Source organism: Channa argus, chromosome 7 (assembly GCF_033026475.1).
Source record: "Channa argus isolate prfri chromosome 7, Channa argus male v1.0, whole genome shotgun sequence".
In the NCBI taxonomy this organism is placed as follows: domain Eukaryota; kingdom Metazoa; phylum Chordata; class Actinopteri; order Anabantiformes; family Channidae; genus Channa; species Channa argus.
In genome coordinates, this window is record NC_090203.1 from 4,995,124 (window position 1) to 5,022,586 (window position 27,463).

A 27,463-nucleotide genomic window follows, 5' to 3' on the forward strand; every position below is an offset into this window, starting at 1 on the left:
GTATTTCCCAGTGAAGCCTCCTTCCCACGTCCCCTCAGTCACTCCCCCACCCCCCAAACCCCCCCTTTCCTTCCCTCTTCCTCTTCCTCCCCTCTTTTCTCCCCCCTCCTCTCCTCAGATGGATTCTTCAGTCAGTCGAGTGGAACTGGTGCGGCTGCCAGAGAGATAGGCAGAGAGGCAGAGAGGCTGTGCTGAACAGACGCTGGGTCAGAGCGCTTAGTTGCTTCAGACAATCACAGGGGAATGAGCGAAAGACACAGGAAAAGAGACACAGAGTGAGAGACAACACCTCATAGAAAGATAGACTGAAAACAGAGAAGAGGGAGGGAGAGATAGGGGAGGGAGGTAAATATGTGACAGGATGTGGTTTCCCCAAGCTTGCAGAACACTGGGTTACACGCATAGTTTAAGCATGACCTAAACACACTGAGCGTACAAGTGTGTTTGAGCTCCGTTACGTGGCGAGCGGGAAGAAGAAGCAAACCGCTGGAGCTGCTGCTGCCACTGCTGCTGCAGAGATAACAGACACTTTGCTTTCTCCGCTGCCTGCTGGAGGATTGTGTTTCCTTTAAGCCAGCCAGGCTTCCACGGCAACCTCAGTCAGCTTGTCGGACAGGATCTGAACACCACCTCTACGCTCCTTCTGTGCTGGTCTTCTTCCAAGTAGAATGCTCTTCTCTGCTGGAAGCTCTGGTTCAGTTGCCGCGTTTGCATCCCAGCAGTGAACCTTTCGAGTATTGTGAACCAGGTGAGTTTGTTTTCTGTCTATGTGAGAGCTCCTCAATGTGTGTGCGAATTTGAACTTCCTGATGTGTGTCGCTGTGCTCACGCCTGATTCTCTGGACAACGGCCACTGTAAACTTGGACTCTATTGTGGCAACTGATTACCACAGAGAGTTGATTGATTAGATGATGCTGCAAACCACGCGCCTGGCTTCCGAGCACCGTGTTCAACAACAAGCTCCGAATACGACGACACCAAACACACACGTTTGCTTGTTCACACGGACGAACACTCGCACAACACTGTGGTCATTCATCGGGCACATCAATAGGTCAGTTTGTTTGAAGTCACATGCATGGTGGCTGGCGACGAGCAGGGTTGAGAATGCCAAAAATGTCTACCTGGATCCAATCACAGTCCAATCAGTGTTTCAAGATGTGCTTACAATGTGTCACCACTCCCACTAGTGAGGGGAGAGACAGGGGAGTGTGTGATTTCTGAGCTACTGTACTGCATGTGTAAAGGTTAAAAGTGTGGATTTTGTTTGTGCAGCGTGCATTTCGACATGTTCTGTGAACAAGTGAGTGTTTACATGCTTACACTATGTGCTATGTGTACTGGAGTTCATCCAAGCATGTGTGAGTGTACGAGCGGGGGAGGTTTACAGCAAAATGCGAGTTGTGGGATGGCAGGAGGTGAGGAAAGGGTGAGGGGATGTCAAGGAGGAGGAAGATGAGGGCATGAGTGAGAGTAAATGCCGAGGGGAAGTGGAGAAAACAGGAGTGTGTGTGTGTGTGTGTGTGTGTGTGTGTGTGTGTGTGTGTGTGTGTGTGTGAAGAGAGAAAGAAATTGAGAGAGCTCAATCTGACTGAACTGCTGTTAATTAGTTCCAGCTGGTAAGTTGTGGAGCGTCTGTCTGCCTTAACTCTACATTGTTGGTGGGTCAGGAGTTCTCTCTGTCTTAGTGTACACACACACACACACACACTCACACACACAATAAGACATGGCTCATACAGCACCTCAAAACAGCAGATACTCTCAAATGGCAAGCCGAACACATGCGAAACACGATGTACACAAATCCACTGATGAAAGACAAAGACAAGTATAAACACTAAAGACACACACACACTAAGATACCAAGGCACCAACAAATGTAAAAACAACGACGTAAAGATATGAACTTTACATAAAGACAAAAACACATTTCCAGACTTATTGACAAATGCATACACACACACACACAAACACACACACAGACACAAGGACATGGATGTACTGTATGACATTCACTGAACACATGTAGCACCATACCGCACACATGTCGTGTGCACATAAACACCCTTAAAACACGCACATGTGGCCACACAGGAAACAGCTCTCCGTACAGAAAGTCCGTATGGCAGCTGGAAATGTGGACGTGATTGTGGTTTTGGCCTCACTGCGCTTTAATGTCGTGTAGAAAATGGGGCCATTAGTCAGGTCAAAGGGTGAAGAAACCAAAATTCATGTGTGTAGGTACCATTCTCTAATCAGGCTCACATTCTAAAGATGCTTTAAAGTGTAACTAATGACTTCATTAAGGTTGAAAACAATAATTTTCGAATGCATTATAAATCAGTTATAAGATATTATTGCGAGGGGCACGAATCAGCTCGTGAAAATCTCTCTTGCAGGTGTTGACTCTTGTGCTTGACATTTGCTGTGCCCTCTAAAGAACTGTTGAACCAGCTGCTTTAAAGAGTAGCAGGTAATTGAGACCAAACTCCATTTGGGAACACGTATTTTTGAAGTTATACCCATATCTAACAATTCCTCCAGTCCATATTCGCCGTGAAGTGATGCCTTTTTATTGCAGAGTAAGTGGGAGACAAAATCCAGAGGTTTTTTTTTTTTTCATGTAAAAAAACAACAACTGTGTTTTCAAGTTCATCTGAAGCTAATATGAGGTTTTGGCAGACTCGTACTTACAAGAACCAAGTTGGCATGTGCTGAAGTTACAGTCTTTTTGGTATAAAATTCCTTCTTTTGAGTTTCCCTGACAGCATTTCCATGCGGAGCCACGGGGGAGGAACAGTAATACAAGCTGGGAGTTTTTGTACCATAAAGACTGTAAGACTGTTTGAAAGACATTTGATTTGGCGCATTCACACTGCTGAAGTTCCTCATTACGGCCTGTGTAGTCATGCTAGAAAGAAATCTATTCACGGCCAGTTTGAGCCTGAGGAATAATCACACAGGCCAATGCCTTTTTCAATATATGAACATTAAATATTGTATCAAGATAGAGTTGAGAAAGTTTAAAACTGCAGACTTGATGGATTGTTGTAAAAGCCTTTTTCCTAGTGACTTTATAACATTCAGGATTATAAATGACACACTAACCTTTAGTGACAGCTTATAACAAAGTAAAAAGCCTCTATTTATGAATGATTTTATTAGCATTTTATTCTGCAGAGTTGATGTATTTTTACACAGTTACATCTATTAACCTTTACTGACGGCTTATTAACATTTATAGCAGCAGACCGATGACTTATCAGCCCTTAACTTAGAATCCCTTATACACTGGACACCCAGTATGAAAGACGACCAAGTTCAGTGAGAAAAATGTGTTTTATGCAATTTGAATAAACAGCGAGGACTAATATCTTGTCCGTGCGGCAGCGACACAAGCAAACCTGTCCGATTTGTGATTCTGTTGAGATGCTTGAATCCTCAGCCATCAGTTTGTTTATTTTCTGGCGGTGTTGATTTCCTTTCTCTCTGGGTCTTTTTGCAAACATGTATTTTAATCAACTTATGTTTGCTATCTGATCCGGGCATGTTGAATCCCCCTGTGTGGTGTGAAATTTGATTAAGGTAATTGGCAAGCGTCGACTGGTGTAAACCATAATGCGAACTCCTTCCCACTCAGTATATGCACACAAACATTAACAGACAGACACTTTTATATTTTTAGGACCTGAAAATGTAGGGTGCATCGAAATCAAACGCGGCTATTTTAAAACCATCTCAATGTAATTCTAGTCTTACTTTATTCCACAAAAAGATGCTGACTTCTACCTATTCAAAATCAAGCAGATTGAAAAGTTTTAAACTGGTTTTTATGGTTTATTTAATCACTCGTCTGTGATTAAATGAACAGAAATCCGATTTGGCATCCATATTGGCAGTGATATAATCTTTGGGCAGCAAACATGGCTAAATGACATGCTGGTAGATAGCGTGTGAGTTTTGCAGTTCTCATGACAGAGTTTCATCTTGATTGCAGCCTCGGCTGCAAGTCTCACATCTTTTCCCCCCTGAAATGCTTGGTTACAAGATCTCAGGCAAAGATTATTTTCCCTCACACCCCTGCGAGGTGACAGTGATCGTGCATTTGAAGACGCTAAGTTATTCAACCCTCTGGCATTGCCCTGGACCTGAGACAGCATATTAGGATGAATACTCCAGGCAAAAGCGAAAACACAGGGACTAATATTCAGCCTGCTGTGTAGTTGCTTAGTCTCAAACCAAAGGCAAATTGAGTCCTGTTGTAATGGGTGGTCAGGAAAATTGCAGCAGTATTGATTGGGTAATGTTCAACACGGACATGTCGATAGGGCGTCTGAAAACCTAAGAACTTGGCTTCTGCTGGCTTTAATAAAAAATGACCTGCCTGGAGCAAGTTCACAGAAAGCAATGAGTCGCTCACGGGAAATCTCTTCAAACCCCTCTGTGTTTTAGAAAAAAAGTAACAAAAGGGGGTTACCAAAGAAATTTCTATTTTTAGTCAAGTCCCTCTCTTCTTTCGTGAAATGAACGAAATCATTTCATCATTTCTTTGGCTACGGCTTGAAGACAATAACCGTGGTGTCTGTGCAAATTTGGTTAGAGATAATGTTTTGTTTTTCACTTGTGAGAACACAGCGAGAACTGTACAAATCCCAGCGTGGACAGATCATGCATAACAAATCAAACTCATGACTGTCAAAGACGTGCAGGAGGAGGGGAACAGGAGGAGGTGAGTGACTGCTCCTGGACACAGAGGAGAAGGAGGAGGAGGAGGAGGAGGAGGAGGAGGGGGAGGAGAGGGAAGAAGGAGCCAGTGCTGGCAATGAAGAGGGATGGGAGCGTACAGTGACCAAAAAAAAAAAAAGAGCAGAAAAAGAGAGAAACTGACAATGAAAGAGAGAGAGAGAGGTTGAGGAAGATTGGTGCCTATTATTCTCCTGAGAAGGGAATAGTCATAGAGGGGTTGGTTCCCATGGCAATAGCTCCCTCGATGAATGCGTGTCTGTGTGTGTGTGTGTGTGTGTGTGTGTGTGTGTATTTGCGTGTGTGAGGACGGACAAAAATCGGGCCTTGAGACCGTACGAGACAAGGCTGGCCGAGGACGATCTGGGAGCCACCCCAGAACCTTGACGTGGCTCAGAATCTCAGACAGACACTCTTGTTTACTCGTCTGTTCTCTCCAATTGACTCTCACCCCTCATCTTGCTATTTTTTATTTCAATTTTTTTTTTTTACCGTAGCTGTGTGTTTGCCATTAGGTATCGTCCTTGGGCATTCAAAGCAAATCTAACAAATTTTCTGAATTGAAAAAGCAATTCCACCTTTGGCACACAAGGCCTCCTTGTAGGGGGGAGCATGAGGGTTTAGTTGTGGAGATGCCTCTAAAATATGTCCACATTTCAGCTTTTCTGATGCATCTTCAATGTAGAAATGTTTCAAGGGCCAATCATATTACAATGGATGCACTCAAAATGCCTAAAGTTTTGTTACCTTACATTTGAAGTGACGGTGGCATGTCTAGACTAGCGTTTCATTTAATCAGTTTAGGTGTTTTTTTTTTTAAGAAAAATATTGAGCATATTCAACGTATTCATATTGTTAAAAAAAAAAAAAAAACTGCACCCATTTACACTCCACAATGTTGTGTTAGAATCTGAAAGTGTGATTTTACAAATATTCATAGTTAGGGTGCAAACAACTCCCGTGAAAACCTACAATCACTGCAGCATGAACACTTTATTTAAAAAAGCTTCGCCCAAAAAAAAGCCCCATTACATCCAGAACTGACCATTCATCGTGAACTGTTACACGGTTAGATTTGCTGGAAAAGGTCCCCATTGAGTCCAAGCAGCGACAAGCACAACTTAAGTGCTCTGCCTGAACTAAGGCTATGGTTCATTTTCAACCTTCCCTGCATGTTAAATGGTTTGCTCTGGGAAGTTTGTAGTTTGCTCTATTGTGGTAGACGACAGATGCAGTCTGCTCCCATCCACAGCGGTTAATGGGTTCCAACGCCAATCCAGTTCCGTGGGGAGAATAAGTGTAAAAGCTTCTGTTGAAGCTTTCTAAGCCAGTCATGCAGCAGAAACCTCTCATTCTCTGCCCATTTGAAGGTTTGGTATGATCTTGACAAGTGATATTTTTAAGTGGTGCCACAATATCATTACAAGCTTTCAAATCATTTAGGAATAAATGATGCCATAAATGGCATGTGCAATGCATCTACACTGTAATCAACTCCTGGGTGCCTCCCTTTGCTTATACTTGCTGTTATTCAACTTAGTTGAGGATTCAGGGTGGTATGGACAAAAAGAGGGAAGAAAAAGAAGATTGGGGGATTTCCGAAGGGGGGTGTGTTAACGTTTAGCCGATACTGTTACTCAGAGCAGCAGAAAGTGAGGCTGAAGCTCAGGAGGACACTGAAGGACACTTTGACTGGACACACAGCTATTGGACAGAGTGGTTATGTGTCCTGTGACCTTTCCTTCTAAATTGGTTGGCTGAGGTTGGTTCCCAGAACAGTAGCTCATGGCATTTTCTGCTTCGCCAGCTCTGTGGTTGGATTTAGGTGACTTGCTCTGTGTGTTCACTTCAGTCACACTCTGGTGAGGTTGCAGTTGTTTACATCAAGGCTATATTATATTTTGGTGCACGATGAACATCTGAGAACAGACCTCCTCCAGAGAAACATCTTGTTTCTGGTGGGATTTATTTGTGAGCAGAATTTCACGGTGTCAACTTAGTGATTTTGGCTTTAAGAGAGAAATGTATTTATGGAAGATTATTTTGTAACCACGGTAACACCTCCGGATGTCAACACGAGTGTGGGGATTTTCCCTGATACATCAGAAACACCAAAAAGTGTGTTTGAGCATTTGTCCTACTTGTCTTAGCAGTTCCCCAGAAAAAGGTGATGATGACAACTCATTACCAGTCTGACCGTAACATAACCAATTGTCCCATTTTCATGGCCTATTTCTATCATAACATACAATAGCTAATGTTAGTGCCTAAAATGTGGTCATGAGACCACCCTAAAAAAAAAAGGTTTAGTAAAATTATTTGCTTTCGGTCCAATTATTTTCCACATGTGAACGTCGCCAAAACTGTCCAATCAACTCAGTTCGTAAGACTTCAGTGTTTAAACATAAAATGCACCAGAGCTGGGAGGAACAATATAAAAAAAAAAAAAACTGCACCTTAGGAGATGTGAAATAATTTGGTAAGAACTAGGGGAAAAGCAAAGATAACTGTTTGTAGTGGAATCTGAATTACAGTTCAATTCAATTCAGTTTAATACAACTTTATTTATATAGCGCCAATTCACAACAGACTCATCTCAAGGCAAGTCAAGACTATAAAGATGTATAGTGAAAACCCAACAATTCTACAATGAGCAAGCCCTAGGCAGCAGTGGAGAGGAAAAACTCCAGCAGAACCAGGCTCAGGGTGGCCGGCCATCTCCCTTGACCGGTTAGGGTGAGTGGAAAGTGGAGAGAGAAAAGAAAAAAATCATCAACAAAACATTGGACAGGTTGGTCGGACTAGTAGCTGCGCACTGCAAGACTCACAACTCCAAAGCCAGGGTAACCTGGAGAAGGGGACAGAGAGGGAGACAGAAAGGGAGAAAGACAACTATGGGAGAGAGAAGACATAAAGTTGATGTCATGCAGTGGTGAAGGGAAGAGGGGAGGAAAGGAGCTCAGTGCATCAGGGGGTGGGTCCCCCAGCAGTCTAAGCCTATAGCAGCATGACTATAACTAACTATAAGCTTTATCAAACAGGAAGGTTTTGAGCATAGACTTAAAAGTAGAGAGGGTGTCTGCTTCCCGAATCTGAACTGGGAGCTGGTTCCACAGGAGAGGAGCTTGATAGCTAAAGGCTCTGCTTTACTAAGAAGTCATTTAGATATGACGGAGCCTGACCATTTTTAATTTCTATTCTAGATTTTATGGGAAGCCAATGGAGAGAAGCTAGTGAAGGTTAAATATGATCTCTTTTGCTAATTCCTTTCAGCACTCTTGCTGCAGCATTTTGGATTAATTGCAGGCTCTTTAGGGAGTTAGTGGGGCATCCTGGAAGTAGGGGAATTACAGTAGTCCAACCTAGAAGTAATAAATGCTCCGAATGTAAAGCAATTCTTAAACTTTCCTCGGGAGCATTATGGCCACCTGTGCAATTCACTCCAATCCAATACAGTGGCTCATTACAGAAAGAGGTGGTTCTTCTGTTTTGGCCACATATTTAAAAAGAATGAGATGGCCAAAACATTAGAACCACCTCTTCTTCTAATACACTCCAACACGACTCCACTGTCCACTTTCTGAAACTTTCAATCTAAAAACTGAGAAATCACAACCTTGTAAAAGCAGATTGTTTTGGCAGATCCACTGTACTGGATTGCATTAGACTGCACAGGTGGTCATAATGTTATGTCTGATCGGTGTTTCTACCATTTAGACTGACCAATTAACCTGACATAAATGGAAGCATGCAGGACATACAGGAAACCAAAGCAAGCCCGGAGAAAATCACTAAGGTTAGACCCATGACCGTCTGTGCCACAGTCTTAATGACTATCAGTGATCCAGCTCCCCTTTTCTCGCAACGACATTTTTCTCAAGAGGACGTGACCGAAAACAACCAACCAAACAAACAAACAAAAAGAAAAAAAAAAAAACCTGGGTCATTTGCAGCATTTCAACCAACAACCTCTGCTGTTTTTCTCTTCGGTGAGGTTACCCTCTCATTGATCTGATGCTCGCTCTTACTACTCTGCCTTGCAGAGGCACAGCCCTTGCTTCCACTCCTCACAATAAACTATGGACTCACAGTAACCACCGCCAAATGCAGCCTCATAGTGCTCCTCTCATACTTGTCAGATTTAAAAGATCAAAAGTCAGAAAAAGACAAAGAGGGTGAGGGAGATAAAGCGCAAGAGCGAACGTGAAAGAGAGCAGTCTTAAAAGGGAGACTACATGGGAGAAGAACAGAAGAACACAGTGTCCTAATTAATGTCTTCCTCCATTAATCCACTCTGAAGCTTCCCATGCTGCTGGGTTTGATCTCTGCAATGCTGTTATCAAAGCCTTGTAACATGGTCTTGTAGTATGGGGTAGATCTCAGTCAGACAGCATTAAGGAAAAACATTGTAGATGCTGTGATGTTTGCAAACGTACCGTATGTGGCTGAAAAGACACGACTACAAGGTTTTTATTCCTCATTAGAGAACCAGCCCTGGTTAAAGCTGCATGAACAGTGGTTCAAATTGCTACGGCACATCTGACGTTTGCAGTTCAACTATAACGTGTGATAAACCAAATGTACTCGTGCTGCAGGTTAGACAATGGCAGACAGACAAACTTCAGCAAATATGTTTCTCTGGAGTTTCTTGAGATCAAAACAACAGAGAAAACAGCAGTTTTCCGCACAAAAATCCACAGCACATGCTACCTGTGCAGCATTAACACAAACTATGTTGGCAGCAAGCGAATGAACCTAAAGGCACATTTAGCCACAAAACAGCCTTCAGAAGTTCAATGAGGCTGAAACAGAGCTGGGAAACAGATCCAAATGACTGCTTTTGGTGACCAGCATCTTCAGAATGTGGGATTTGGCGACTGTTTGCAAACCCAAAAGCCACAATAATGTTATAAGGTGATGATATATCAGGGTTCTGTGTTTTGTGTTCTACCCCACAGGGGCTGAAAAATGTATTATTTTAGCTTTAATACTAAGGCCAAATCCCCGGAGAAGCAATTGGCAATGACCCTATTGATTAACTAGTGCTCAGCGTTGGGTTGGGATGCAGTAGGCCGCACGTTTGAATCCCACCCCACCAAATGCAGCCCCGCCCCCCCCAACGGTACCAAGCCCGGGTAAAATGGGAGGGTTGCGGCAGGAAGTGCATCCGGCGTAGAAACGCCCGCCAAATCAACGTGCGGAACACATCCCTCTTTGGCGACCCCTGAAAGGACAAGCCGAAAGCCGTCGATTTAATTAATTAGAGCACAGATTGACAAACTGTTGTTGACTGACAGATATGAAACCCGGCAATGAAAGACAAGGAGCCTAATGCTGTTGTCTTTCACATTCAGGATGCTGTTCTGCGGGGTTGTTTTGCGTGCCAAAGCTTAGTTAATTCCAACTACAACAAAACATCTAAACGTCAATCATGGTGCACAAGTAGGGAGCCTTGGCAAAGAAAACCTCTTATCGAATATGTCCTCAAAATGCCATTAGCAAGAGACAAAATAGAAGAAAACAGCAAGAAGATCATTGCTAATTCAGCAAAAGGGAAGTCGATAGCCATCTTCTGTTTTTCCATAGCTACCAATTGTCCGTCGACTCTGTCAAACATCCCCGACTTCCAGCCTGCCAATTTAAAAAAAAAAAAAGAAAAAGGGAGCTAAAGTGCGGCAAGTGGGGGCCGCAACTCTCCTGAGCTCCCCCTCCGCTAAAAAAAAAAAAGGTTCAAAGGAAGAAAAAAAATCCTAAACATCTCATATTTCTGCTGTCAGTTCAGCTCTAAAAATACCTCCTGTTCACTTTTGCCTCACATTGTCTCCTCTAAGGTCGCAAGGAGGTATGCAAATACAGGCTCCTCCATTTTTTTTTCTCGTTGGCTTTGTTTTCCTTCCACACCCCACCCTCAAACTCTTCCATCCCATTGTTCAGACTTCTCCATCTATTGTAGCCGACATGACAGAGCCTCACTTTCCCTCTTGTTGTTCCTTCTCTCTCTGGGCCAGAGGCAGAAATGATAACAGCTATTTACAAGTAACCGTAGGCAACAGTGGAAATCTAAGAGTGGGAAAAATTCAAGTTTTCACTTTTTTTTTTACCTTGTTTCCCTTTGATGGCAGAGCCATTTGTGATAGTGCATGGTGATCTGCAGCACAGTCCTGAGTGACAATTTAGGGCGGGACTGAAGTGCTTTTCGGGACTTTGTTTATACTGTACCAGCTTCCCCAGATTGTGTTTGGCTTTTTTTGTTCTTGGAAACGGAAGCAAGACATCAGTCCTGCTTGGCTCATGCTTAGAGGGAAAGAGGCAACGTCTCAGTATATGTTCAGTGCCTACAAACCCTTAGGAGGCTTCCTAAGCTTTGAACACACACAACAAGCAGGAGGATTGCAGTATGCTGGGCTCAGTGTGTTCTGATATAAATCACACGTCCGTCGGCCTGCGGTCCATTTCTGGGAACTGCCGCCAAGCTTGTAGAGATATGATTGTGATGCACGTTGGGATTCATGAAGCCCAACAAAGATGTTCATGTCAATGCCACTGGGAAACACTGGCTTTCAGGATAGCCACAATGAATCTCCTGCTCCAGTTCTCCCTGGTTCTCTCTCTCTTCTCCTACATTGTATGTTGATCACCCTTTTTATATTGAAGCAACTCTCATTACACGCTCTTTTTCTCTTCAGACTTTATTTGCCGTGCATTGCTCTCTGCTCCCCTACCCCCTTTTGTGACGAACAATCTCCAACCCGGCCGCCCCCATTTCCTCTTTCTACGTTGATTGATTCTCACCTTTTCCATTCTTGCCATTCACCTCATTAACAGAGTCCACATCTGCTCATTTCCTATTTAGCCTCCCACTCTTTCCTCCATCCCAACCCCCCACCCTCCCTAACTTCCTGTCCTTACGTCTCTTAAGCGACGGCCAGCATGGCTCCGTTGTCTCCGGCCAAGGACTTATACGTTCTGTAATTAGATGAGCGAATAATAGAGAGGGTTCCTCATCAGCCGGGGTGGAAGAGGAGGGGAGGGCACTGCCGCCACCATATATCCGTCCATCCATCCAGCCTTGAGTTTAATCAGTGTCACACAATAGGATGTCACCTGCTCCAGATGCAGCCAGTGGAGTGAAGCAGTGATGCTGTCACAAACCATTTGGGGTGAGGCTGTGTCCATAGTGCCAGCTCTTTAAGGCCTCCTCTTCTTCCACAGTTGTCTCTGTTAATTTGGTCTCCCTGGGAACAAGGGAGAGGGAGCCTGTGAAGAATCAAGCTCATTTACTCCTGTTTATTTAATAATTTATAGAAGCTTTCTCTTCTTTTTCATTTGAAATCCCAGAGGAATTATGGCTACTTGAGTATGTGAATGTTTACTCTCTTTTTGTCATATTTTAAGTGTCACATACATACAATCTTACATGTAATCTTCACTTTAAGTAAACACATACAAAAAGAGTGAATTTACATTGTGTGTTCGTTGAATTTCTGTAATATATTGCATCACAGTTAATATAAAATGGCAACGTGCAACACTTTCTGTTGTATTCCAGGCATGCACAGGCCTGAGCTCCAGTTTTGTACCACCACAACTCTAACTCGCGCCCTCATTATTCTCAGTGGTCACACACGGAAGTGACAATGAAACACTGTCTCCGTCTGTTTTGTCCGGTTGGCAGGGTCTGTGCACACACCGTGGAGCCATGGGCTGCGGGCTGCGTAAGATGAAGCCGGCGTCCGAGGACAACAGTCCGGGAAAGATTTACTCCACCCTCAAGAGACCGCAGGTGGAAACCAAGGTGGGCATGGCCTACACCTACCGCTACCTGGATTTCCTGATCGGCAAAGATGGTAAGAAATGGACTTCTTTTTGAATACCAATGCAAATTCTGATTAAAATATTATTGCCTCTTTCACATGCACATTGGAAATTATACGAATAGCTCAAGGCATTTGGCATTTTGCTGCATGGTACCTCTGCATGATAAAGTGGCAAATCCCCGGTTTTCCAATGGTCCAGTGGTTTTCTGCACCATGTGTAGTATTTTACTGCTAATGCTACCTGTCTACTTCCTTTCTGAAAATGTCATTATGCTGTACCTGCAAATTCCCTGTAGAAAAAAACAAATTGAGGGTTTAGATGCAAGAGAAATATATCATTCATGTATGTGGAACAACAGCATACCGACTGTAATTTTCATCAGGACTTTCTTCTAATGATGGAGTGTTAATTAGCACGTGCTCCCTGTATGGCAGCAGTCATTTTAATTTCTTTTCTGACAATTAGTCAGTCATGCTCTCACGTTGGGCTAATGATATAGAATTTTTCAGTCCAGTCAACGCCAAACACCCAGCTGGCGGCCATCAATTATGTATGGCACCGCATCCAGCCCGCTGCAAGGGAACACAAACAAAATAAAGTGCAGCCTGCTTGTTAGAGTTCTGTTCAAGGTCACAGGTTTGATCTCCACAAAAATGTGTCAATATGTTTCAGTAGGTGAGACACTGGCTCACTGGGTAAACAAGTTAGCTGTGAAGATGTTGCTGACAATAGATGAGATTCCCTGTGCTGTGCATTCAAATATGAGGCTGAATCACCACATTAAATACAGATACCATCCTGTTGCTGATACACACACACACACACTGAAAGAGCTTGCCCCCCTTCCTCTTCTCAGTCTGAGGTGTTTATGAGATGGGATGTGGGCGTTGCTTCCTGAGAGAGACCTAAACTAACAGCTTCTGTGTGTGTGTGTGTGTGTGTGTGTGTGTGTAGGAGCATATGTGTTTGTGTCATTGTACTCTGAGCTTAAAACAACATTTTTCCAACAAAGGCAGACAGTATTTGCTCAAAGTGGGGCTGAGTTTAATGTACATTTTTAACGTTTAAGATTGGTTATGCTGTGTAGATCAGATTTAGATGTCAGATCAGGCTCCGTTAAATAAGGTTACGTCACGCTTGACTGAGACGTTGGTCAAATCAGTTAAATCAGGTAATATATTACAATTAATACACATATGTATTTTTCTTATGCTGGTAGTTTTATTAAATCAGCTTTAGAAATATGCTTTAATATGCTATAATAAAGTAAAAACAATGTGGCAATATAATTTGTATATGTGGGCATTTTGGGGACAGCCAAAAAAAAAGTGTATTATTATATTATTATCATTAACTTATATTGATACTATACAAATTGGCATGTCTTTTTATACTGAGACAGGAAGATCCTTTTGACAAGGCACCACAAAAATGTTATCTCCTTCCTCTTCTTCCATATTTAGGCGCAGCACTCATTTTTCAAAGACACTGCTCTTTTTCTAGTTCACTCCTATAACATTTTGCAGGTTGCAGACAGAGTCAGAAGCCAGACAACAGCCATCATATACATTCATTTTTTTAAAAAGAGTGTAATGTTATTTGGCTAAGACTTTACAAATTAGACATCAGCACCTAGGCTAAAGTCAAGGTTAGTTTAAAATTAGGGGCAGATTGGAATTAGATTGGAGTAAAAGTCCATCATTAAGGTGAAGGAGAGCAAGTGGGAGAATTCTTCTTGCATGTGTGTGTGTGTGTGTGTGTGTGTGTGTGTGTAGCCTGTGCAAGTCTGTTATTTCTGCTCACGAGAGTTGTAGCTGAAACGATAGTGAGAGGAGGTTCAGTGGAGCAGTGGGGGTGTGGTTCAGGAATCTGGGAGATGTAGTGTGCAGCGTGTTTGCCCTGACATTTGATTAGTCTCCATTAGTTTGTCAGGCTGACTGGAGTGGATGGATGAAGGAGCCGGGGAACATGTGCATCTGGGGGCCAGACAGGCTTTCCATCCTCCCTCATATGGGACCTGTCATTAGGGAGGTGGACGGGCACCTCCCTTTTGTTGAATTGTGTGTTTGTGTGTGTGCGTGTGTCTTTGGCTCAGGGCCACATTATTATCTTCAAGTATGTCTTATAACGGAGGGGGTTGGTACTTACTGTAATCAGTTTTCTCGTGGTCTGTCTCTCTGTCACTGTCAGTGCGCCTCTGTTTATGTTTCTTTGCGTGTGTGTGTGTGTGTCTACCACTTCCCATAGGAGCATATCGAGTTTAAGAAATGAGACTCTGCAAGCTTTCACACTGTAGTATGTAAGTGTAGGTAATGAGTCATGTATTTGGCCTTTTTCTTAGGGAGGCCTCTAAAAAATTCCAAGACAATGTCCGAGATTATGAATATTAAAAATATTACTTCATGATGGTAAATAATTGAATTGATAAGCAACCAAATCAAACAAATAAAACAAAAAATAAAAAATAAAGCCAACATGTCATATTCATCGTTTTCTGTTTGTTGTCCTAGTTCATTCTCTCTTGGCAGGTCACAAACTGTAAAAGGCATAAAAAATAAGGGGGAACTTATGTACCATTGTCTTTCAAATGCCACTTGTGACATTTTAAACTGAAATTCAACATTAGACCTTTTTTCCAAATTTTAATTATACAACTGAAACAGAAATGTTACATTTTTACTACGTTGCAGAAACAAGAAATATGATATGATTATGTTAATCTAAGGGTTTTTTTGCAGTGTATCACAACATAGTACAACAAAAGCATCCAGGTTTGAATGATCCCGTAGACCAGAGACAGTTACTCTGTCTTGTGCAAAACAACAGCAACTGTGCAAGCAGCTTCAGCTCCTTCTTAATTTATAAATAGGAACCATTTTCATTGGCTTTTGTAAGAAAACTTTGCATAAAAAACAGCTGGAACGTGTTCGGCATCAGCACATTTAACAGGGGAACAAATGAAGGCCGACTTTTTTGCATTGCCTTCACCTGCCATATACGTTATGCCCTCGTGTTGTTGAGCTCACTTCACTCTAACCGCTGCACTGTGAATAATGTTTGTAATAATTTCTTGCCACAGTGTTAGATCATAGCTCTCTGCAACTGCAGCCACAATGGCCCCGCAGGCTGCTAACCAGCCACCAAATGTATAAAAATAACAGGTTTCACTGCTGAAACAGGGATGAAAGGAAGGGTGCATTGGTGGAAAGCTGTAGGTAATAAACCTCCTCTGCACTAAATAGCAACATCAGCCCACAGATGAGTTGTTGCCTCGTGTTGCTCTATCATTCTGGAGAATGCATTCAGCTTCATGGTCACTCTGCTCCCATTGATTCACCCCTGAAAGAGCTGTACAAAAACAAAACACAGAGTCTGTTTGATATTGAGATCATGACCCCGAAGGGAACTGAGAAAGCGTGTCACAGTTGCTGTGTTAGATGGTGTGGAAAGAAGCCAAGCACCACAGACTCTTAGACGTGGGGCCCGAATCTTATTTGTACCGATGTGATTTTGAAATGTTAAAAATTGTCAGTGGGAATGAAAAATTGAAAACGCACTCAATATGCCGCGTCTCCTCGGCACACAGGCCGGTAATAATGGAAATGTAAAGATGTCACCCTTAACATCAAAACCATCAAAGTGGTGAATCGACATGCGAAACCTACACACACACACACACACACACACACACACACACACACACACACCTTTTGATATCATCTAGGGAGCTAGACACATAATTTATATGCAAAACCCCCAGAGCCTCGAGTCCCCTTGTTAATATGAGCTGTAGCAGGTGAGTGACACGCAGGAGCAGCCACGCTCCTCATCACTCCACTCAGATATAAGACCGAGCCGCAGGAGAGGTCAGCAGGAACGCTGAACGCCACACTGGCTGTCCGAGGCCAGATTATTCCACGGATGGCGGGGGAGCCGGGGTTTATCCCCTAGCTCCTCAGCTTGAGAGGTGGAATTGAATCGCAGTTACTGAAGGGGAGAATGACATTGAAGAGTGAATTCACGGTCATCTGGTTTTTACATTACATTTCCATTATATTCCCACTGTCCAGGGTTTGACTGCGCTGCTCAAATCCAAACATGATTGTAAATTAGATGCAGTCTGATGTGAATCTAATGGAAAATGTATTTCTGATGGCCTGAGAAATCAAAACGGGCAAGTGGGGATTATGTATTGGAAAATACCGAATTAATAATTCCACCCTCCTTTGGAGAAGGCCTGTCACTGCACACTGAGTGCTCCTGATGAAGGTATTCAATTTGATTACCGCTAAATTGTGGAATCTTTTAGAAATGTGCATGAAATATGCATCAGCTGCCAGCCACGCCGACAGTACAAATTCAGACTTGTGTCGCTGCTTCTCCTTTTGCCAGCGTCCACACTTAGACGCATACAAAGTGGCTTCCACGTGCACTGTTTCGAGCCACTCAGGCAGCAAAATGCCGAGCCATCGTTTGCTGAGACAAAGATGTCAGAGCAGCACTTTAGGCGCGTGACAGAGCCGGAGCTCAGCAGGTTCCCTTCGTTAAGCTTCAAAAGGCTGCAACTGCTGACAAAGTTTTCAGCAACAGGAAACGCAGATTTCTGCTCGCTTCCTTCCCCTTTCTCCCTCCCTCCTTGGCTCATGCTCAGCAGTATGTTTAAGATTAGATTTCCTTGTAATGTCTCGTATTCTGTGCAGACTATTTCCTGCTTCTGAAGGCTTTGTTTTTGCAGTTAACTGAACTCAGTTTCCAATATGCATGCGTGTGTGTGTCTATGTGTGTGTGTGTGTTTGTGTGTGTGTGGAGAGTGTTGCAGCAAATGCAATTTCCCTCGCTCAGAGAAATATTCTCCTCATGATTTGATACAGGTTGTTCAGGCCTCAACGATAGGTGTGTAACAGGTTTCTCAGCTGGATGCCAGATCTTGTTGTGTGAGATAGGAGGTGGGGAATATTAGATGGAGAGTCAGAAAGACAGGGAATGAAAGGAGAAGCAAAATAAAAAGAAAGCAGGCCTGCAATACCCAGTAAAACTGCCTTTCTGAACAACCTCGTTATCAAGCATCAGAAAAGGAACCCAGCCTGAGGCTCTGTGGGTTTTGATTATGAGATGCACATTCTGCGGGCTGGTGGACCTGCGTGCGTCATTATAGATGAGTAAGTGAGTATGAGTGTCTTAAAGAGAGAGGAAATGAGGGGAGAAAGAGACTGTGTGCGGCTTGTACGATATTTCTACATGTACACATGAAGTTAGATGACATGTTTATTTAGTGTTTGTGTGTGTTTGTACACTGCCGTTTTTATCCAGCCCGGCTGTGCGTGTCGCCTCGTCTAATGCGGCCTCCACTGTTTTCGAGCCTCCCTGACAGACAATACGCCCGAGCGCTGCCTCGAAGCTTTATTGGCTCTTACTGCCCTCTCACTCAGATCCAATATGCCAGTATTGATTGTGTTGAAATGCAATCAGGGTCTCCACAGCAGAGGAGCAAACAATCTAAATTTAACAAAACACCTCCGCTGGCCTTCAGCACGGCCGTGATAGCGCCTCCCGATGAGGAAGAAATGTATTTATGCGTGCAGATGGAAAGTGACGATCTTTCACGTGGTCCCAGCTATTGTTAGACACTCGCCCCAAAAAGCCTGTGAGATGACACAAGCAGAATATACAGGAAGTGACCTCAGCCTTGACCTCACTTCCTGCAAAGTGTGCGGTTATTGCATGCTCTCAAAGCAAAATGTGTTTTTGGAATCAACATCTGGCGTCAGATTTCAGTTTAACGAGTAAAACCTTTAGACGTTAATGTGTCCAAAACGAAATTCACGTGTGCAAGCTGACATGTTGCTGCTGTTTGGTGACCTCAAATGTAAACCGACGTGATTTTAGCTTTAGGCAAATGCACGCTCGACATTCCTCACGGGGCATTTTGAAAGGATTTTATGAGCTCAAGATGTCAGACAATCCTCTCAGCTCATGAAGGAACCATGTGATTAGTCTGCTGAAGTAAAAACAAACAAATCAGAATCTGAGTTGGGAGTTTTCTCTTTTTCTCAGCGGGCATTGGCACAATGGTATTACAAAGCACATCCTCAGCGTTTCCATACTTTCTTGACAAAATGCTACTGTATGTGAATGACAATGATCTGTCAGCTTTGTAATGAAATTCTCCGCTGCCTCCCCGCTGCTTGTTGTAAACTGCTCATCTTGTAAGACTCTGCAGAGAGAAACACGTCACAACCATCGGCAGGTGCTAAAATACCCAGAAATCTTTCTCTCATCGCCAAACATAACAGCCTTGTAAGCAACGGAATATTTATTCACTTTTTCATCGCTGCCATCAATCATTTTGTTGGAATAGGTGTCATTTCTCAGTAGCCGTAATCTAAATGTGAAAATCTTCAATTTTCCAAATACATTAAGAACTGACAACAAAACAAAGCATTTTTATAAATCAGGTTTTAGTGTATGCAAAAGAGTCTGTGTTCATTAAAAGAGATGATAATGCAACAAAGCATATATCTAGTATTACTTTTGCTTGTTGTTGTCCTCAGTGGGGACAACGAATTTCCAAAGCAGTGGGATAAAACTGTAATGAAGAGGCAGTGAATTTAGTCCAAAAACAAACGTCAAATTCTAAATAAGAGCTAAACAATTATCCTTGCATTGATTAGAGATAGCAATACGCACATCCTCTTTCACTAAATGATCTTGGATTTCCATTAATACCTCGGCTTAATCGGTTTCTGAGAGTGATGGATCTCCTGCCTAGATGAGAGACCACGAAGCAACCGTTTCTCGTCGGTTTTCACACAGTCTTGGTCGCCTTTCTCCATGCACTCACATTAAACAGCTTTAACGTGAGTGAAGTTGTTTGAGCCCCTTCTCGGTGGATTCTGTTAGGAGTTGGACACTGGATATTTTTTTTAAGGCATATTCATTAAGCTTCCTCCTGTTAGAATTGGAAGTGAAATATACATCATCAAGAATGTAAATGGAGGAAAAACAGACGTGAAATTGTACAAATTAGTGAATTCATGAAAAATGTTGAGCAAAGCCAAATTGACTCTTTCTGAAGCTGCACTGATGAGAGTGGCATCTTTACACAACACTGCCACTCTTCACCTAGCTGTGTAAACAGTGACCTTGCAGACCTTTAATATGATTTCATTCTTGCGAGCGTGGACTCCCAATTTACCCAGAGTCATTGTCAAATGGGAATAGAGACTCTTCAGACCTGCTTGTGTCTTCAACCCGTCACATCAAGGGGCCGGCGTTCAAAAATAGGGCGCTGATTGGGGTCGATTTGCGTGCACGTTACAGTTTGATTGCACACCCACGTGGGATGCAGAGAGTGATTTGTCGGCGTGGCGAAATTGCAGTCATGGAAGACAGAGAGAAGTAGAAGCAATCAAAGTTCACCATGCGGCGTGGACATATAATTCCCTATTGTTCTGTGACTACGGGCGATGGCACCCTGATTAGATACAGTTTATTCTGCATGATGATATGTGTAAACACACTGTGCAGAAGCTATCCACTTGTACATATATACATTTTACAATTTTTTTTCAACCCCAGAAAATCTAAATGTATGAAAGGTAGCAGGGGGCAATACATGTTCAACTGAGTTATATGTCCACATAAATGTAAAAGTTATGTTATTTACCACAAAAAAGCTGAACTATTTTCACCAAGCAGAGCTGAGATAATCTTCTCTGACAAATTATGATCCCTTTGAATTATGGGAAATAATAAAAAAAAAAGCATAGGATGAGGAAAATGTGGATGATGCTTTTGCCTTATTCCACACATACTTGATGACATGAACTTTCTGAACTAGGAACATTTGAGGGAGCCATTTGTGTGCAATAGCTCTGTGCATCTCTCTAGTCAGTCTATTGTGATAATCATAGACAAAAGACAGAGACAGGTGTCACAGAGGCACAGTAGGTGGTTAATTATGAAATAGATATCGCACACGTACACTCGCTCTGTCATAATTACACATCAATCTCATATTTCACTCGGGTGTCTGGCTGTTTTGGTCCAGCATTGTTTCCACGGTTTCAGATGACAGTGGTGGGATGCGGGTTTGTATAAAAGGAGGCCACCTGTTGCTCAGCAGGGTCTCCATCTGGAGGGAGATTAAGGTGCGGGTGCAGGGGCCGTCTATAATTTGACTTAATTACTTCTGAGGAGACTGGGTGATGGATTAGCTCTGTGTTCCTATTAGCATACGCTTGGTCTCTGGTTCCCTACGGCCCTCCAGTGCAGCCCAGTGAAGCTCTCAGTTTTCCAAAACCATCCAGCCATCCATTTTCTTCCACACTGAAAGTCTGAATTAGGATTAGATGACATATTGTTTGGTTAGTGTGTAAGGCTGGAATTAACTAGCTCTAATAGAACTGGATCAGAATGAGTTTTGAAATGAATAGTCTTCAATTCTATTTCAAGAATAAAACTACACTATAATAATACTTCATTATATCTTCCTCTCATAAGTGTAAAGCCGAAATAATGAGTCTATATAGGCATTGGTATGATAGGCAAGAGCCTTACTTGATCCAGTAGCTTATAGTGCTGTACATTGCAATTACATTATTCATCCTGAGGTGATGTTAACACCAGATAAGAATACATGTGTGTTACAGCTGTTACATTTGTTTGTTGCAATAAGAAACATCTGTCATTTGAAGAAACAGAAGTTTGAACTACTACTTTTCAGCATTGGGAAACATCAAAGTTAATGTGATAATAAGACATGAATGCAAATTCCTTTGACTCCAACGTTAACACAGCTCTGTCATGATAACACGTTGCCTCACGAGCACAAGCCTAAAAGTGCAAGCGTCTCATCACGAATGCAGCAAGAACTTGTGCATGCAGATGTGAAACATGCTGACAGATTCACAGATTTGCACGGGACGAACACACTGAGTGAAAACAATGGATGTGAAGTTGCAGCTGTGGTATTTATGATGCAGTTTTTCCGCTGTCTGGCTCTGCTCTCTGTGTCTGACTTGAAGGCAGGGCTCAGCTCCTCCACACAGAGTACAGCAGGCAGCAGCCAGGAGAAGAGGTAAAAAACTTAGCTTTATGATGTTTGTGCTCGATACTGTATGCACAATAAAAACCTAGTGAGTCAAACAAGCAAGATAGTGAGTTTTTTGGTGGTTAATTGATAAATCCCATCAGGATGCTAGCACGATAGCTGTCGCTAAGCATTTAGCCTGATTTGTCACATAACTTATGAACTGAGCAAATGTACATGTTTTGGTAGTCTCTCTCTCTTTGAAACAGCATCCCCCACAATCCCAAACCAACCCCCTCCTCCTACCAGCTGTACCTGGGTCAGCTGTGGCTCAGGAGGTCCCTGATCCCAGTATCAGCGCCTTAATTCCCAGTTCCTCCTGTCCACGAGTCAAAGTATCGAACTGGACCCCAAGTGAGCACCTTGCATGGGGACCACAGTTACCGATGCGTGAACGAGTCATTCTGAAACATGCAAAGTGCTTTAGGAAAAGGTATGAAAGTGCTATGAGCACATAGTCATACCTGCTCAGCAGGGAATCACATCAGATAGATGATTTCTAGATTCTTCATTGTTTATTATTGAGCATTCTTGTGACCGCGATTTAAAGATTTAAATATTAAAAATTGATTAATCCTGTCTTAATATCTGTGGTCCTCCACATTTTAAAATCAGTTAAGATTTGATTGTCCTCTGCTGTGCACCGGGAAGTGAAAGACACTAGACATTTTAGCATCAAACCCCAGTCTAACAGCTGGTAGACATAGATAAAAGATTGTAGCCCTCACTTTGGTCTTTTATGGCTGTTTAGAGGCTCCAGACAGAACGGCCCCACCGTTCTGCAACAGACAAGTCACCAGAGCTCTTGTACAGTTTCCCAGTCAGCAGCAAGTTGCAAGCCTGGAACCATTTCACACTTTGTTGTTATTTTTAGTCTGACACCTCATTATGTAAGTGTGGAACAGACTGGCTAACAGTTGGTTGGTGGGGTCTATAAGGGAAACATATTTCGTCTTGAACTGAGGACTATTGGAGCCTTTGATCTGGTTTTCAAAGACATTTTTTGTCAGGTGCAGTTTTACAGACCTATGTCCTCCAGAAGTTCATCTCCTGCTCTTTGATAGCTGAACCTTTTAGGTATTTTTTGTTGAGGCTGTGGTTTGTCATGATTCAGTTTGACTGGTGGCAAAATAGTGTCTCTATCACACAACTTGTGTATCTTATTACAAACAGAGAACAGCAGCTGTATTCCTGCACTGATACCTTACAATTTGATGGAAATAAAATCTCAAGAAAAAAGAAAAACATCCAGAAGACAACTGTGTTTTTCTGCTTCTATTGCTCACATGCTCATCATCAATGTCGTAAAAATTATTTTAAATATAGCTACAAACCCATGTTGTAAATGTCTGGCCCACATTACGAGTGACAAGTGAGTTCGTACATGTACAAGGACTCAGATGCGTCCTAGAGTCTTTCTGTAGATCACAGCCCATGCAGCAGTATAAGTGTGATGTCCCAGAAGCTCACGGTGATGTCACCGTAATGACACTCATGCTCGCCTCCACACTCCACACTCAACTTCTCCCAGACAGGTAGCTGGGACAAGCTCTCTGCTTGCAGACTATCTGAAGCTTCGTCTCCTGTCTGCACTCTGGTAGCAATTGAAGAGGCAGACACTGCTCTGCACTGCGGACATTTCAATGGGTGAACTGGAGGAATGTTAAGGGTTCCAGGCTGAGTGTAAGTTAGTTTTTTTAAGTGTGTGTATGTGTGTGTGTGTGTGCGTGTGTGTGCATTGCTTCTTTTGTTATGTGTTTCCTTCCCCTTTTGTTGACAGGTGCACACGATCGGTGCACGATGCTCACTACCACGCACTGATATGAGTCCATTTATTCAATAACTGTTCTAAGGTTAAAGTGCTAAAGTAATTACACTTTACTCCCACATACCTATATTTCATCTGCAGTTACTACTTATTTTATAGTTTAGGTATTTAAAACTTATGGGCATATAAAATATAATGCATTATCATAAAGTTGAAAAACAAAGGGCAACTTCACCATTTTTCAATTTTCCTCCTCTGGTTCTAGTTTGGAGAGCACATGTATAAAACATCCCTCTGCTTCTGTAGCCAAAGAAACTCCCCCTGATGACGTCACTTGGGGGGCTTTTCTTAATGATGTCAACTGGTTGCTCACACTGTGGAGCTGCTAATAGCAGCCAGATGCAACAACCTTGGATGGCATCATCGGAGCTGTAAACTGTCCAGATGATATCATGTGAAGCAAAAGGGACTATTTTCAGCTAGTAGCTGAGTGATATTTTAATACATAGAAGGCAGAGATTAGTTTAGCACCATTCATATACATTTACTTCATAAAGTAGAAGCGTAGGAAGCAAGTTGAAATTAGTTTGGTGACCCTTTAAATAAAGCCCCACGTTGCTGCTTACATTAAAATGCGTGCGCCGTAAAAGTATTAATAATATTGCAGAGAATGTAGAAATGCAGCCTACGTAACAGATACTACGCATTTTGAAGGGTATGTATGTAGTGCTTGTATTCAAAGAGCTTTACAATTTGCTTCTCATTCATAAACACACACACACACACACACGACGGTGAGCTACAGTGTTTGGGGTTCAGTGTCTTGCTCAGACGATTTGGCCTGAGAACAAGGAGAGAGCCAAGTATTAAACTGACGAGCCTGTGATTGCTGAACAATCCACTTCACCCATTCAATCACAGTTGACTATATTTAAAAATCTTCAAACAGTGAGCGATTCCCACCGCCAGCTCCATTGTTTCCACTTTGAGCAAACATATTGGCAGTGGTGGCACCGAGGGTGGGTGGCAGCCTGAAGGAGCACGAGGGCTTTTGCTCTTGTGAACAAGCTTCCGCTTAAAATAATCATCATCTGTAGTGTTTCCACAATACAGATTCTTCAGAATGTTTCTGAATGTGTAAAACAGCCATGAATGTGTTGTGTTTGTTAGCTCCCATCCAACACTGAGCTCAGTTATTTGCTGTAAAGTGACAGCAGCGGTAACACTGCTTGTTTGGCTTGGTGGCAGTCTTCAGCGCACGGACCAAATTATGCACCACAATCAACAGCACAAAGCATCTAATGGCAGATTCACAGTGCCACCAAAACATCCCAAGCCTGTCAGAGAGCTTAATCATCACAGAACCCCATGTTTTAAAATTCAAATTTGCTCTCTTTTGCATTGCTAATAGCAGAAAACCCCCCAATCAAGCCAGAATGTCTCGGGCAGAAAAAGCTTCAAATGTGATATTTCGACAGGAGGCTAATGTCAGGGTGCACTGTACGGAGAAGCCCACAACTTGTAGTTAGCAGAGAACAGGAAGTGAGAGTGGTGCGCGGAGCCTGAGCGACGCGCTGTTGAAAACGCAGCAGTTGAGCTGTCGTGGGCTTTGATCAACAACCTGCTCATTTACCACAGCTTGTCTCTCAAGCGGCGTCTCCAGGCAACTGAGGGCTGTCAGCGGAGGAGGTGGCATCGAGCGGACAAAACGCACTCTGGAGGCCTCCTGTCAGCCTGAGGACTGGTGATGGAGGTTCACTTCAATCCCCGAGAGAAAAGGAGCGAGAGAGAGAGAGAGAATGGCACGGAGGGAAAAGACACAGCCCTTTTTTCTTTCTAAATATAAACCTTTTTACTGCCTGAACAAATTGCAGGTAGTTTTCCTCCATCAAGACATCCAACATTTTCATTTAGCCATGTGCCTTCAAAATACAGTGCTTCAGTCATTAAGCAAAGGGGAACAGTAGATGAATTTGACTTGCTTTTCTCCCCATCGCCAGTAAAAGCTTCCGCCAAAGCTCTGGAGACAGATTGAGAGATGCATATGTATTTAGAAATTTGCCCAGGCAGCCTTAAATGCTCTGTCTAGACAAAGAGAAAGCAATTGCATTAGCATTTAGCTGGCCATCCAGGCTATTTGTTTTTATCTTTATTTACCCAGAAAAGCTCTGCTGCGTGCTTTCATTCAGCAGCATCCTTCACACTCGCTCAGTTACAGACATTAAGACCTGGGAGCTGCCCAAATGCGACCACATTCTGGAGCCAGTGAGCGACTGCGTTGGAGCAGTCCGCCGCTAAGCACCTTGCTCAAGGGCATCTTAACGGGAGTCGTTGAAGGAGCAAAAAAGCGTGTCTCATTCGCTTCCCGCGTCCACATTTTACTCGTCACCAGTTTGCCTTTTGAATTCTTGCCCCAGGCAACATGCTCCACCAGTGCTTTCCCCGTTTCCTTTCCACTTTGCCTATTGCCTTGATGATAACTTATTCCAAAGCAGAAATGTGAATGTTTGACTTGTCAAACTTCACAAAGTGCAGCAGTGAGGAGTTATAATGTGCAGATATGAAATAAAAAATCAAAACAACTTGATTTGAAAAGGACAGTTTTCACATCAGTAAAAGACTTTAAACATAAATACTTCAATTCTCAATCAAGTATGTTCTTCAGACGCAAAGGTCATATGAAAGCTGCAAAACTCGCACCTTCTGCCTGTGATTTTGTTAGAACAGGTGCCCATTTCTTAAATATTGTCAGACTGATGTGTGTGATATGAAAATCTATACCATTTTTTCGTTGATTTCGGGTTTAAAAGAAGCACTTCACAGCAGTGGGACTTGGCCCTGTTGCAGTGGTTCGGTCCTGCATCAATAATACAGCAAGTGTCATCATGTCGATTCGCAGTATCTGAGAAGTGAACAGGAGTCGCTCTGCTCCACATGCAGGTGTGATCCCATCGGTCTCAGTGTTACTGTGAAAATGTGGGGCGGGAGAGCGCAGGAGGTGTGAAGGCACAGGAAGAGTGTGTGTGTGTGCATGCGGAGAATTGTGCCCTATAATATAATTTCATTTAAATAACTTCGCTCTAATGTAAAGTATTTGGTTTGTGGATATGGTGCTTCTATCTGATTGCCTCTCAACACATCTGAGGGAGTGAAAAAAGGCAAGAGTTGATAAGTGAGTGAGTTTGTAGGCGTTCACGCCAAAAAAACGGCCCCTGGGTTTAAAAATAAACCAAGCTACAATGCTGCATTGTTTGTGGAGGTACACGTGAAGGTGAAATAGATTATAGGAAGGTCGCTTTGAGTGGGAGAGATTGGCAAGATTAAACATTGATTATATAACCGAACACTGCAACAGTTTGTAATATTAAGAGGAGGAGTTTTTTTTTCAAGTCAACAAACTTAACACAGCATCAGTTTTATTCTCTGTTGCGTGAACTTTGTGTGTAAAGAGCAACGGGGCTTCTGGGAGAACAGCCAGGGAGCTTTATGGCAGATTGATTAAACATTCTTTTTATATATTTATCCCTGTCTATGAGTGTTTGTTGTAAATGTCAATATAGTCTAGTGCTACATACTGCTCTTGTTATTATCCTCTGTTTATGTTCTTTTCGACAACTTAATGATCACAAAATTGTGATTTGCTAAATGAGTCTGTAGCAGGATCACAGCAAGTGTCTGCCAGGAACGCAATCCTATTTGATGCTTGTTTCATTGTCTAACAACTGAAACAGACCCGTGTGTAAATGAGAAAAACAAGTGTATTGTGCAGAAAGAGCAGCAGGGCACAGAAGAAATGTTTCTGCGGCTGAGACTCAGCTGAGGCTGTGGGCCGTGTCTGTTTGCCTTCATTGCGTGTTTGCCGTGGCACAAACGGTTTGTCGTTTGACAAATGAAAGAGCGGTTTTGGAGATCTGGCGGAAAATAACCAGTAGCGTGTGTCATTTCCACACCTAAATAGCATTGTCACATTTGGCTGTCTGAAGGACCAAGCAAGCGGCTGAGCGAAACAAGGAGAGTGAGCGAGTGAGCGAGTGCGACT

The 27,463-nt window shown here is 42.9% G+C and overlaps 1 protein-coding gene across 2 annotated transcripts in view; it reads left to right on the forward strand.

The window, feature by feature from the left end:
• The first annotated feature begins 133 nt into the window (after positions 1-133).
• The window catches only part of LOC137131099 (raftlin-like), an 82,896-nt gene continuing 55,566 nt past the window's right edge, over positions 134-27,463 (forward strand). For both annotated transcript variants that reach the window (XM_067511926.1, XM_067511927.1), the window contains exons 1-2: positions 134-748; positions 12,423-12,594. In XM_067511926.1, the coding sequence (XP_067368027.1) occupies positions 12,447-12,594 (148 nt within the window). In that variant the 5' untranslated portion in view covers positions 134-748; positions 12,423-12,446. The remainder of the gene's footprint in view (positions 749-12,422; positions 12,595-27,463) is intronic.